A 13,243-nucleotide genomic window follows, 5' to 3' on the forward strand; every position below is an offset into this window, starting at 1 on the left:
AGGTTGGAAGGGGAGAAGGAGAGAAGACAGTGGTGGATTCACTCCTGTAGTCTCAATGTCACCCGGTGCTCTCTCTCTCTCTCTCTCTCTCTCTCTCTCTCTCTCTCTCTCTCTCTCTCTCTCTCTCTCTCTCTCTCTCTCTCTCTCTCTCTCTCTCTCTCTCTCTTTCTGTGTGTCTCCTGCTATCGTTGGCTTAATTGCTGCTCTGGGATGCACCTCCCAACTGAGATGGTGTGTAATTGAATTTTGGGGCACAGGAGTTCCCCGAACCAAACTATCGATCTCTCTGGGAACTTCTCTACTGTGCCGCGTGTTCTTCACAGTCTGTAATGTCCCATGACTTAACGATCAGCTCGAGCTGGTTCAAGTCTTATGTGTTGAAGTAGTCAGTGATTATACAAGTGCTGAGTTGTGAACAGGGTTTGAATATGGGGTGACTTTTGACAAATGGGTTGAGGTTTTTGGAGACAGAGGTCTTGCTTTACCATGTAGCAGACCTATATCACGTCGTGGTTTTTTTTCTTCTACTTTCTGTTTTGAAGGGATGGAGAGTTATAGATGGTAGGATTCCCCTGGGACTTCAATGCATTCCAGTCCTGCCACTGTACTAAATCTCTCTGATGTAGCTCTTTGTTTTACTGCTGGTGCCGCGGTAACGTTATGAGTACCGTACAGCTGCACACTGTTGCTGATCTGGTACTGATATGTACAGGCTATTGAAGGCCAAAACGTTGAAAGGACTGACTTCGGCAAAGCTGGTATCCACCTTAATGCCCACCTGGCTTTGATACAGAATACCTCTCTTCTCCTGGTAGTGGGTTTCAAACACTTCTCGGCACCAAAAGATTTACAGTTACAACGTTCGGCTTTTTCAATCTGTTGTTCTGTTTTCAGTTTTTCACCCTCAAATAATCTTTCTCTCCTTGGCACTGAAATTGTGATTTATAAATCGGTGATTGACAGAGTTTTCTCACCTGATTTCCCAGGTTTCGATAAGTTGCTGATTTAAATACGATTGATAAGCATTAGCCAATTTAGAAGAAGAACTCTCTGGAACACTCGGAACGACTACTCTTCATCTGTCATGAAAGTGATTGCTGACCCTGTCCTGTCCTGGCCTGTCCTAGATTCAGTGCGGCCTGTCCCCGTGGTGATCAGCTTTATCCGGGGAGTGGTCAACCAGCCTGTCCACTGCCTTCTGGGCCATCTGGTCACCATGGTACTGGCTTGGCAGGCCTCTGAGGAGCCCTGTTCCCCCCTGCTCAGACGGGACGTCCCAGACAACATCCTCACTAAAGTCCCCAAGGAGTGGAGCTATAGCCTTCAGACACCCAAGGGGAGGGAATCAGCTAAGAGTACGTACTGGCACCACTGTCTCACTTTGAGCTGGATTATTGTGTGGACCAAATTCCAGAGATGACAAAAATGTATGTTTGCATTGCATCTCTTCTTGTAATACACCGGAACCAAATTGATTATCCATTAGCTAAATTAACATATTTATTTCATGCTCAGTATTGTCTGAAACACTTTGTTTCCTGACCCCTGGTTTGTCTCTCCTGTCTGTTCAGGTGTGGTGAATCTGGTCCTCCAGGCTCTCTCCTTCATCTACACTAACCTGCCCTCGGCCGTGGCTTCCCTCCCCCTGCCAGTACGCTTCCTCTTCCACACCGCAGAGAAACACCTTTCCCAGCATGCTCGGCAGCTGCGCTCCACAGGCCTTCTCCTCTGGGCCCTCCTTAGCTGTCTCTGCCAGTGCCTGGAGGACCCCAACTCACTGGAGCTGCTGTGCGGCTTGCCTTTGGACCGGGGAGCCAAGGAGAGACTGGCCCTGCTGTCAGAGTGCCTCCAGGGGACCATGGGCCAGGGCCAGCAGAAGGGTGTGCCCAAGCCCACTGTGCACAAGGTACTGCAGGCTCTGGAGGAGAGGAAGCCCAAGTGGTGCTCCATGCAGCTGCAGAAGGCCCGCAAGCTCTGCTCCGAGAGGTGAGAGGTCAACCTAACTTAATCCTAACCTAACTGTAATCCTAACCAAACCTAATTTATCCTGCGGAAGGACAGCAAGCTCTGCTCCAAGAGGTGAGATGTCAACTGTGTGGACAAACACTGAGCTGCAGTCAATCCGTTTCTCTTTTTATAGTCTTCAGGATGTGTCGAACATAGCAGTGTCCATTCAGGACTTATTACAACAAAAGAGATGATCATTGGTCACGTTAGCTTTGATATTGAATCTGCAAAGTATCTTCCAATACATAATGCTGTTGAATGATCAATCTGCCGTTTGTGGGAGGAGATTGGTTGAGGCAGATTATATAAAAGCATGCGCCATGAGAGAGAACCACATGACCTGCAACTGAAGTCAACCCTTCCATAAATTCCTGTTGACCTGCAAGGGAAGTGTTTGGTCCCCGCTATGTTTTGTGTTTATGTTTTGTGTTTACTTATAATTACGATCGGATGACTACAGCTCACGGTGGCGTGGAAAACACTTTTCATCAGGCTCAATGTAACACTGTAGACGGATAAGGGCCCCTATTCAGGGACATACACAGATAGGGATCTAGGGGTGCCTTTTTGCCCTCCGATGAGAAAAGTGCCCTTTCAGATTGGTGGCATTTCTTAAAGGGGCATTCTGCAATTCGAAGAACAGCAAAACCGACACCACACCACTGTTTTGGCAGACAGATGAGGGATGGGTTGGAGATATGTTGCCACTCTCACATTCTCAGACGGAGCTATGGATGCCAGGGCTGACCATCCATGGGATCAAAATGACAGTTTTAACCGACGAAATGACGTTGCCACGAGCAACACCGCATATATTGTGCTGCTGCCATGTTGTGTTGCTACCATGTTGTGTTGCTTCCATGTTGTTGTCATGTTCTGTTGCTACCATGCCCTGTTGTCATGTGTTGCTGCCATGCTATGTTGTTGTCTTAGGTCTCTCTTTATGTTGTGTTGTGTTGTCTCTCTTGTCGTGATGTGTGTTCTGTCCTATATTTAGATATCTTTTTTAATCCCAGCCCCCGTCCCCGCAGGAGGCCTTTTGCCTTTTGGTAGGCCGTCATTGCAAATAAGAATTTGTTCTTAACCCTCCTGTTGTGTTCGTTTCACGTTAATTAATTCTGTGTTGCCGGGCCAAAATGACCACCCCATTATAGCTGATTCTAAATCCATAATAATGCATATATTATCACCTAACGTTGTGTTAGATCTTTTTATCAACTTCAGTTGTTGTGAACATTACAGGTTTTGAACTTCTGTTTGCTATTTATGGCCTGTAGGCCTCATTGACCTGAGCTCATACAACTCGTTTTTGAGTTTAAAAAAAAGCATAATGTATGGATTATTTAGACTATAACAAATACTCAGATGAAACACATTGTACTATTTATCACAGACTACTTTGTGTCAAAGTTTAACAAAAACTCTCTCCTCCTCACCAGTGTCATGATCAAAGATATGATCAAGAGCCTCACATACAGTATATCGTTTGGTCATTGTGCTGCCACAGAATGAATTGTGAGCAAGGCCTCAAAAAAGCTTTTACATACCAGAGCTGCAAGAATAGTTCTTATTGAAACAATGTTGTGGTTGTTTGTGAGAATGCCAACAGGTCTGGTTCCCGTGGGATAAAGATTCTATTGGGGAAAGGTTCCTGTGGGGGTTGCCAAGAAGGGGAGTGAGGTGTGTGTGTGTGTGCTCAAACACACATGCATGTGGGGGTCTGGGAGAGGAAGTGTGTCCATGTGATGAATGGGCATGTGCCTGAACTCAATTTTATACACTAATTGTAGTCTCACCCATTCATTTCTAATGACCGGTCATTTCTGACCGGGAACACCACAGGTGTACAAAAGTTAAATAAAACACCTAAAATGTAATGATAATCATCAACATTTATTTTGTGTGTTCAGATGCCCTGTGTGGACAAAGTCATGGAACCTTAAGACAATCAGATTTAAATGAACTACATTTTTTTCAGAGAGAAAACGTATAAACCGGTCCAATTGGACCGGAACACAGCAGGATGGTTAACTGATTTGCCTAGTTAAATAAAGGTTAAATAAAATTAAAAAGTGTTTCAGTCTGATTCATGGTGTATTCAGCCAAATTGCATTCATGTATTTGTGATAGAATGATTTAATGAGTAGTATGCTATTCAGATATGTTCTTTAATTCAGTGTGTGCACCAACCCTGATGGATTGCATCATCAGTTGCAAACATTTTTCAAGGGAATGAACAAGATCAATGTATTCTGAGACACGATATTTATCGTAAATGATGGACATTCTACAGTCTGAATGGAAAACAAAATAAGGCAATGGGAAATTGGGTTTGAGTTTGGCTCATACTGTCTGCCCTTTGACCCCGAGCTTGGTGACTTATTCCCAGAACCTGCACCTCTGACCGCTCGAGACCAACGAGCAGAAAAGTCTGGACACATTTATCCTCGTTAAAAATTATTTAGCCATCCGGGTAACGGAACCACACAAACACAGCGGCTCGCAGAAAGAAAGAGAGAGGGAGAGAGAAAGACGGAGAACAGATTAGCGCAAGTGTTCCAGGAAATGGCCTGCTCCTAGTGACAGGAACAAGGGGTGGTGGAAGTCGGAAAAAAACGGAGAAGAGGGGCAAAATGGGAGGGGAAAAAGCGAAAGAGTGATTATGTATCACCTGTCGGAGCCATTCTCTGAGATCATTACTATTCATTAAAATAACCTTCACTGGGAAGTGAAGCCTGGGTTGTAAACAATCAGTGTACAGTGGCATCAGCGGGAGGGAAGGGGGGGCTCGCCAGTCCAAAAACAACCCCCCACCGCCGCAACCTATCCTCACACACACTCCACCACCCCACCCCCCCTCCAACTTGTCTTTGTAAAGTAATTTGTAGAGGAGAAGATTATTGTTCTCCATCATGGTGACCCTGACTGGACTGACGGGATGAATACACAGATGAAGATGAATGCAGTTATTCCTTGGCGGAGGTCTGCCTCTTTCAGGGCACATTGGCCCTAATGACATGATTGATAGGCTGTCCTAAATCCAGAGAGGCCCTCATTAATCACCCCGCTGACTGAATCCAATCATCTGCTTCACCTGCACAGTGATGGACAGGAAAGGATACAGCGCAGGTGCTGACACGGACCCGCTAGCGGGAGAAGGAAGGGCCTCGCCCACCTCTCTCAATGTCACATCCGCCAAAAGCTGCCTGACAGGCGACAATGTTTCTGCCACCTTATAATTACAAAAAGAAGAGAGGGAGAGAATGCGAAAGGGAGAAAAACAATGACAGGAAGTCCATCCGGACGGAGGAGAGCGGTTGACGGACGGCGAGCGTCGTGGAAATGGCGAGGAACATAGGAAGGGCAGGGAAATGACTCGGGCCGCTGCTAGGGTAAGGTGCTTGTGTGTGTGTGTGTGTGTGTAGATATTGCGCACGCAAGCACACGCGCTCACACACACGGTGAAATCATTTATACTACATCACAGCTCTATCAATTCCAGGTCTTTATGTTTTGAAACCCCTCCGTCTTAAGAATCTGATAGAATAGAACTATATAGAACTATGAGAACTATGTATCTATACTTTACGTTCACTTTCAATACACATCTCAATGCTGCAGAAAGAGATCCACACAAATGGTTTTAAAAAGGCCTGTAATTGAAACATTCGATGAAAAGTGGGAACAATAGTGCCGCTAGAAAATAAAAGCCTTGTTTTTAAAGCGTAAAGCTTTCATATAATAGGCCTATACCTTGATGCGTTCAAGTGCGGTCACAACAGAATAAAGTGTGGCCATGTATATGGAGCTCTTTGGCTAAATCCCTCAAAGAAATGGAATGTCCAGCTAGCAGATAGATATTCCTGGTAACTGTGGCTTTTTTTGTTTCCCCTGCCTCCTTCTTTCTCTCTTTGTATCTCACCTCTCACTCTTTCACCCCCCCCCCTCTCTCTATATCTCTCTCTCCCTCTCTCAGTGTGTTTGAGTGGGGCGAGAGTGGTGTTACACAGGAGGGGGGCGGCGGTGTGGCTGAGGCGACTGAGCAGAAAATAGGGCTAATACTCCTGGAGATTTGCCACAAACCAGGTGGCTCCGAGTACCTGAGGCAAATCTATCATATCATCCAAGTCAACGAGGTAAGGAAGGACTCCCTCTCCCCCGCAATTTGGTGGTCACTGGCCTGGGGCCGGCGTCTGCTCTGGGGGGGGAAGCGGTAGGGGGAGAGGGTCAAACTGTGGGGGGTTACCGCTGGATCCGCCTGCTGCCTGGCTGAGGACAGGAAGACCCGACTCTGACACCATCACACGGTAGTATCCACTGACCTCCCTGGAACTTATATGTAGGACAGGTGAGTGATGGAGCTGGAGAGATGGAGAGAGGGATGAAGGAAAGGGGTGAGGGGGTGGGATTAGGACAGAAGTCTAAAGATCCTCAAATATCTTCTTGGTTATTGTCCTTTTTCTTATGGTGGCTGTACGCAAATATAATGTCATTTGTCAATATTGTAACCGATAGCACCAAATCCACTTATACCACAATTAAAATCTCTTCAACTCATCCTTCTTCCACTACTCTCAGCCTCAGTGAGTGGTAGAGGGATGTTGTTTGTAGCCAGGAGATGGTGAGGCCCAAACATGTTCCAAAGTACCCCCTACTAGTAGCCTCCTCTACCAAGACAAGGTCAAGGCAAGGATGGCCAGGTCAGGATGGACGGCTGGGCTGGAGTGTGCTGGCCTGGGCTGGGGAGGGGGGGGGGGGGGGGGGGTGACAGGCTGACTGATGTGTGTGCAGTGGATCCACACTGGTGTGCCTCTGTTCACACCCCACTCCCCCACCACCACACCAAGCCTCTTCCTCCACCTGCAAAACCATACCAGAGGCTACACTGTAGAAATGAGGGTAGAAAGTAAGCTCCTACCGCAAAATAGTTATCTCTGTGTCTGGATGTCTATACATATCCTCATCCTCTGCCATTGTCCTGTATCTCTGTTTCTATTTCTAATGAGGTCTGATTCATTTCTACTTTTGTTGGGCCAATCAATCAGGGAATACACAGAGAGAGAGAGGGGGAGAGTGAGGGAGAGAGAGAGGGAGAGAGAGAGGGAGAGAGAGAGAGAGAGAGAGAGAGAGAGAGAGAGCACATGATGTTCAGATGGAGAGAGAGACCATTCCAATGTCCATTACTGGATGTCTGGAACTATATCTGAAACTGATTAGTTTCTACTTCTGTTGGGCCAATCAAACAGGGAATAGGTGGAAGGAGAGCATCCCAGTGTCCATTATGTCTGGGTCTGTACTATTTTAAATCAGAGATGTACTAATTAAAATGGCAAAGATATAATAGGAATAGTGCTAAATGACCTTCCAGATAATTGTCTTTGAAGACAGCTGTACTTGCCCCTGTGTTCTTGAAAAAGTGTAAACTCTCTGACCTCTCTCTCTCTCTCTCTCTCACTCCCTCCCTCCATCCTCCTGTTCTGTGTGTTTCTCCAGCCACTGTTGAGGTCCAAGCTGTGTGTGTCCAGTGACCCCCCAATTGACTCTCCTCGGATAGTGACCTTTGACCTGGGAACAGACCGCCCAGGTCACCCCTCACCCCGGTTCAACCCCCTCCACCAGTTTGACCACATCGGCAGCAACAAGTTTGACCAGGTGGGTCCTCTGTCCATTCTTCTTATCTTTTTGATACCATTGTTTCAATTGAAAGCTATAGTTAAGCAATAAGGCACGGGTGGGGGGGGTGGGGGTGGTGGTATAGGGCCAATATACCACGGCTAAGGGCTGTTCTTAAGCACGACGCAACAGGGAGGGCCTGGATAAAGCCCTTAGTATATTGTTATATTGGCCATATACCACAAACACCTGAGGTGCCTTATTGCCATTATAAACTGGTTACAAACATAATTAGAACAGTAAAAATGTTTTGTCATACCCGTGGTATACCATGGCTTTCAGCCAATCAGCATTCCGGGCTCAAACCACCCAGTTTATAATTGTCTTTCTCACACAACGCAAGATTTTTGATCAACTCAAATGTCACATCTAAGAACTTGAAAGTATTCTGTAAATCTTGAATTCAGTATTTTTTTAATGGCTATTATAATGTTTTTCTGAATGTGTGTGTGTGTGTGCATGGACAAGTAACTGCCAAAATAATGGAAACACAATGAGGGATACAAAGTATATTGAAAGCAATTGCTTCTACACAAGAGTGGTTCCTGAGTTAAGTCAGAATGACTGCTTATTAGCTTGATGGGGGGCCCAGCGAGACCCAGCGGTTCTATTGTTAAGCAATTAACATCCCATCATGCTTAGGATCATTTACAAAAGTGCTGGGCAGACCATTTTTTGGGGCAAACCATAGCTATGCCCTCATTGGATGGCATTGCCTCTATCCACAGGTCACGAGTGGTCATTGAATGATCAAGAAAACGATGTTAACCATATGCCATGGCCATCTCAGTTACCAGATCTCAACCCAACTGAAGACTTCTGGGAGATTCTGGAGCGGCGCCTGAGACAGAGATTGTCCACCACCATCAACAAAACTGCCAAATGATGGAATTGTCTGTGGAAGAATAGTGTCACATCCCTCTAATAGAGTTCCAGACACTTGTAGAATCTATGCCAAGGTGCATTGAAGCTGTTCTGGCCTGTGGTGGCCCATCGCCATATTATGCTGCTGATCCATTATTTTAGCAGTTACCTGTATGTGTCTTTAAATTTGGGTCAAGGCCACTAAAGTTGTGTTGTGGAATGAGGAGTACTGGGTACAGTGACCACCTCAGAAGCTTTTTGGAGATTTCACTGTTCTCCATAGGTCTTTCTCTCCTCTCTCTCTCTCTCTCTCTCTCTCTCTCTCTCTCTCTCTCTCTCTCTCTCTCTCTCTCTCTCTCTCTCTCTCTCTCTCTCTCTCAATTTTCAATTAAATTCAATTCAATTTGCTTTATTGGCATGACGTAACAGTGTACATATTGCCAAAGCTTATTTACAATATAAAAAAGAGAATCCAAATTGTCAACGGGACAACAGTAACAACAATAACCAAGTGTCAAAATAACCATACATTGAACAATAACAATAAACATACAGTAGAGGACATGTGCAGGTTGATTGGTCTGTCAGACACTGTCCCTCAACTTATGGCAGGCAGCAATGTAGTGCGCTGCCAACCCACAGCTCTCTGCGTCCTCCCCCAACAGGACGGGTAGCCTATCCTCATCAGAGAGGTCTTTGAAACCTTGAATAAGAGTTTCAAATTTGGGGAAATGACACTCTCTAATTGTTTTGTATTTTTTACATTTTGTTAGGAAATGCAGCTCCGTCTCAGGTTCTGCTGTTGTGCAGTGGTTGCACAGTCTTTTCTCTACAGGGAGCCAGGTTTTCCTGTGTCTACCCTTCTCAATGGCAAGGCTGTGCTCACTGAGCCTGTACTTTGTCAAGGTTTTTCTAAGGTTTTGATCAGTAACCATGGTCAAATATTTAGCCACGGTGTACTGTCGATTTAGGGCCAGATAGCACTGCATTTTGCTTTGTGTTTGTGCTTGTGTTTCCCAATAAGCAATATAGTTTTGTTTTGACTGTGTTGTAATTTGGTTTATCCTGATTGATTGGATGTTCTGGTCCTGAGGCTTCAGTGTGTTAGTAGAACAGGTTTGTGAACTCAGCCCCAGGACCAGCTGGATGAGGGGACTCTTTTCTTTGCTCAGCTCTTGGCATTGCAGGGCTTGGTAATGATATGAGAGGGGGTCACTGTATTTTAGATGTTTCCAAAACTTAATTGCTCTTTTTTGAGTTTTTATTATTAGTGGATATTTGCCTAATTCTGCCCTGCATGCATTGTTTGTAGTTTTCCTCTGGACATGTAGGATAATCTTACAGAACTCTGCATGCAGGGTTTCAATGGGATGTTTGTCCCATTTGATGAAATCTTGTTTTGCAAGTGGACCCCACACCTCGCTGCCATAAAGTGCAATTGGTTCAATGATATATTCAATTAGTTTTAGCCAAATTTTAATAGGTATTTCAATTTGAATTTGCTTTTTAATGGCGTAGAATGCCCTGCGTGCTTTCTCTCTCAGTTCATTCACTGCCTCATTAAGGTGTCCAGTTGAGCTTATTTTTAAACCTAAGTAATTGTAGTGTGTGCAGTACTCTATATATTTTGTACCAATTGAGAACTTTGGTGTAATTCCCTGAGATCTGGATCTTCTCTGGAAAATCATTATTTTAGTCTTTTTGGGGTTTACTGCCAGGGCCCAGGTCTGGCAGTACTGCTCTAGCAGGTCCAGGCTCTGCTGTAGGCCATGTGCTGTGGGTGACAGCAGGCATAGGTCATCTGCGAAGAGTAGGCATTTAACCTCTGAATTGTGGAGACTAACACCAGGGGCTGAGGATTTTTCTAGAATAGTGGCCAATTCGTTGATGTAAATATTGAAGAGTGCAGGGCTCAGATTACAACCCTGACGAAGGGTTGTATTACAACCCTGACGCCCCTGGTTAAAGAATTCTGTTCTTTTCTTGCCAATTTTAATGCTGCACGTATTGCCAGTATACATTGATTTAATTATGTCATATGTTTTACCCCCTACACCACTTTCAATAACTTTGTAGAACAGTCCTGTATGCCAAATAGAATCAAATGCTTTTTGGAAGTCGATAAAGCAAGCGTATATTTTGGTATTATTTTGGTGAACATGTTTATCTATCAGGGTGTGTAGGGTGTAAATATGATCAGTTGTGCGATGTTTTGGTATAAATCCAATTTGGCTTTTACTCAAGACATTGTGCTTATTAAGGAAGTTTAGAACTCTTAAATTTATAATACTACAGAAAACCTTCCCCAGGTTACTGTTCACACAAATGCCTCTGTAATTGTTAGGGTCAAATTTGTCTCCGTTTTTAAAGATTGGGGTTATGAGTCCTTGATTCCAGATGTCAGGGAAATAACCTACACTCAGGATCAAATTAAAAAGTTTTAATATAGCCAATTGAAATTTTGCACTAGTGAGTTTGAGCATCTCATTTAGGATGCCATCAGGTCCGCATGCCTTTTTAAATTTGAGAGCCTGAAGTTTCTTATAGAGCTCCTGGTCAGTAATTGGGGAGTCCAATGGATTTTGATTGTCCTTTATAGCTTTTTCTAATCCATTCAACTTCTCATGAATTTGGCGTTGTTCTGTGTTTGTGTCAATTTGAACGGTGTTATATAGTGTTTTAAAATGGGTTGTCCATATGTCACCATTTTGTATCGCTAATTCCTCTTGTTTAGATTTTTTTATTTTTTTCCAATTTTGCCAGAAGTTGTTTGTGTTTATGGACTCCTCAATTAGCGTCAGCTGCTTTCTGTTGTACTGGGCTTTTTTGGTTCTGAGTGTACGTTTATAGAGTTTTAAAGTCTCACAGTAATGAAGGCGTAATTCACCATTATTTGGGTCTCTGTGCTTTTGGTTGGATAGTGTTCTAATTTTTTTCCTTATAATTTTACAATCTGCATCAAACCAGTTGTCATCTGTGATCTTTTTTGTTTTGTTTTTTATCAATTTCAATTGTGCTTCTTTTGCCGTTTGCCTGAATATATAGTTGATGTTTTGTACTGCTAGATTGATGCCTTCTTTACTGTGAGTGAATGTGGTATCCAGAAAGTTATCTAAGAGTGTTTGGATATTTTGGTTCCAGGTTGCTTTCTGGTATTCTTCTGTGCTGTTCTGGGCCCATCTGTATGAATGTCTGATGTTGTACAGCTTGCTGGGCTGTGAATGTGTGGTTGTTTCCATGTCTGCTCTTTTGAGGAACAATGTAATTTGGCTGTGATCAGACAGAGGTGTTAGTGGCTTGACAGTGAATGAGCTGAGAGAGAAAGGGTCAATGTCTGTGATCATATAGTCTACTGTACTGTGGCCAAGAGGTGAGCAGTAGGTGAATCTCCCCAAAGACTCCCCCCGTAACCTACCATTGACAAAGTACAGACCCAAGCTTCTACAGAGCTGCAACAGATCCCTTCCGTTTTTGTTGACGGTGCTGTCACTGTTGTTTCTATGGGGGAGATTAAGACAGTCTCTCTCTCTTTCCCTCTCCCTCTCCCTCTCCCTCTCCCTCTCTCTCTCTCTCTCCTCTCTCTCTCTCTCCCTCTCTCTCGCTCTCTCTCTCTCTCTCTCTCTCTCTCTCTCTCTCTCTCTCTCTCTCTCTCTCTCTCTCTCTCTCTCTCTCTCCCTCTCTCTCTCTCCCCCTCTCCCTCTCCCTCTCCCTCTCCCTCTCCCTCTCTCTCTCTCTCTCTCTCTCTCTCTCTCTCTCTCTCTCTCTCTCTCTCTCTCTCTCTCTCTCTCTCTCTCTCTCTCTCTCTCTCTCTCTCTCTCTCTCTCTCTCTCTCTCTCTCTCTCTCTCTCTCTCTCTCTCTCTTTCTCTCTCTCTCTCCCTCTCCCTCTCCCTCAGAGCAGATTTTAGTATGTGAAGGAGTCCAAAGAAACATTAAAAGGTGAACGAGAAGAGGAATTTTTACCTTTTTATTTTTAAGCGACTTTTAAAGTACAGCTCTTCAAGGCTTTGAGCTGAAGCCCCATTACCCCAAACGTTCTCCCCTAAGCTTCGCATCAACGTCAAGTTAAAATGTCTGATATTGTAGGAGCTACAGGTAGTTTGGTTCAATGTGAGATAACTTCTCTGTCATGGGACACACCAGCGATATCATACAAAACAATCAACAAAGTCCCATATTTTCCAGGTACATGTTTCTGTTTGTGCCTCTTTGGGATGCGTTGATGCTGTTGCGATCCCTTCTAAAAGACCTGCGTTTCTGCTATTGTTCTTCAGAGCAGACACACTATAATCCTCTGGCTCTCTGTTTCTCTCGTTATCAGAGGAGGCTGCATAGCTTTGCATAGAAACACCCTATTAAGAGAATGATTAAAATGCCTTCTCCGCTTTAGGTGCCTGTGTTGTTTGTCAAATCAAATGGAGGGAGGAGAGAAAAAAGCCAGATCCATCAATCACGTCTGAGGGAGAAGAGGGGGGGGGGGGGGGGAAGGGTGCAGCAGTCACGTTCCCCTCCTTTTGTCAATTAAACTCAGCCTGGAGTTAAGAGTGACATTTTGGCAATCAAAGCAATCGGAATTTAATTTGCCTTTCCGACAAAGTGCTGTTCTTCCCTGCTCACAAAGGCGGGGGAGAGAGAAGAGAGAAAGAGAGAGAGAGAGGGAGGAAGGAAGAGAGAAAGAGAGGGAAAGAGAAAGGGGGGCTG

At 44.7% G+C, this 13,243-nt stretch overlaps 1 protein-coding gene across 4 annotated transcripts in view; it reads left to right on the plus strand.

Annotated features, from left to right (window-relative positions):
* kiaa0825 (KIAA0825 ortholog) overlaps nucleotides 1-13,243 on the plus strand; it is a 155,898-nt gene that overhangs the window by 50,745 nt on the left and 91,910 nt on the right. For 3 of the 4 annotated variants that reach the window (XM_071353902.1, XM_071353903.1, XM_071353904.1), the window contains exons 15-18: nucleotides 1,128-1,355; nucleotides 1,572-1,986; nucleotides 5,984-6,143; nucleotides 7,501-7,659. In XM_071353902.1, coding sequence (XP_071210003.1) covers nucleotides 1,128-1,355; nucleotides 1,572-1,986; nucleotides 5,984-6,143; nucleotides 7,501-7,659 — 962 coding nt within the window. Of the gene's footprint in view, nucleotides 1-1,127; nucleotides 1,356-1,571; nucleotides 1,987-5,983; nucleotides 6,144-7,500; nucleotides 7,660-8,408; nucleotides 8,845-13,243 lie in introns of those variants that run through there. The other variant, XM_071353905.1, reaches the window with a different exon arrangement.

The sequence above is a fragment of the Salvelinus alpinus genome, chromosome 19 (assembly GCF_045679555.1).
Source record: "Salvelinus alpinus chromosome 19, SLU_Salpinus.1, whole genome shotgun sequence".
Classification (NCBI taxonomy): domain Eukaryota; kingdom Metazoa; phylum Chordata; class Actinopteri; order Salmoniformes; family Salmonidae; genus Salvelinus; species Salvelinus alpinus.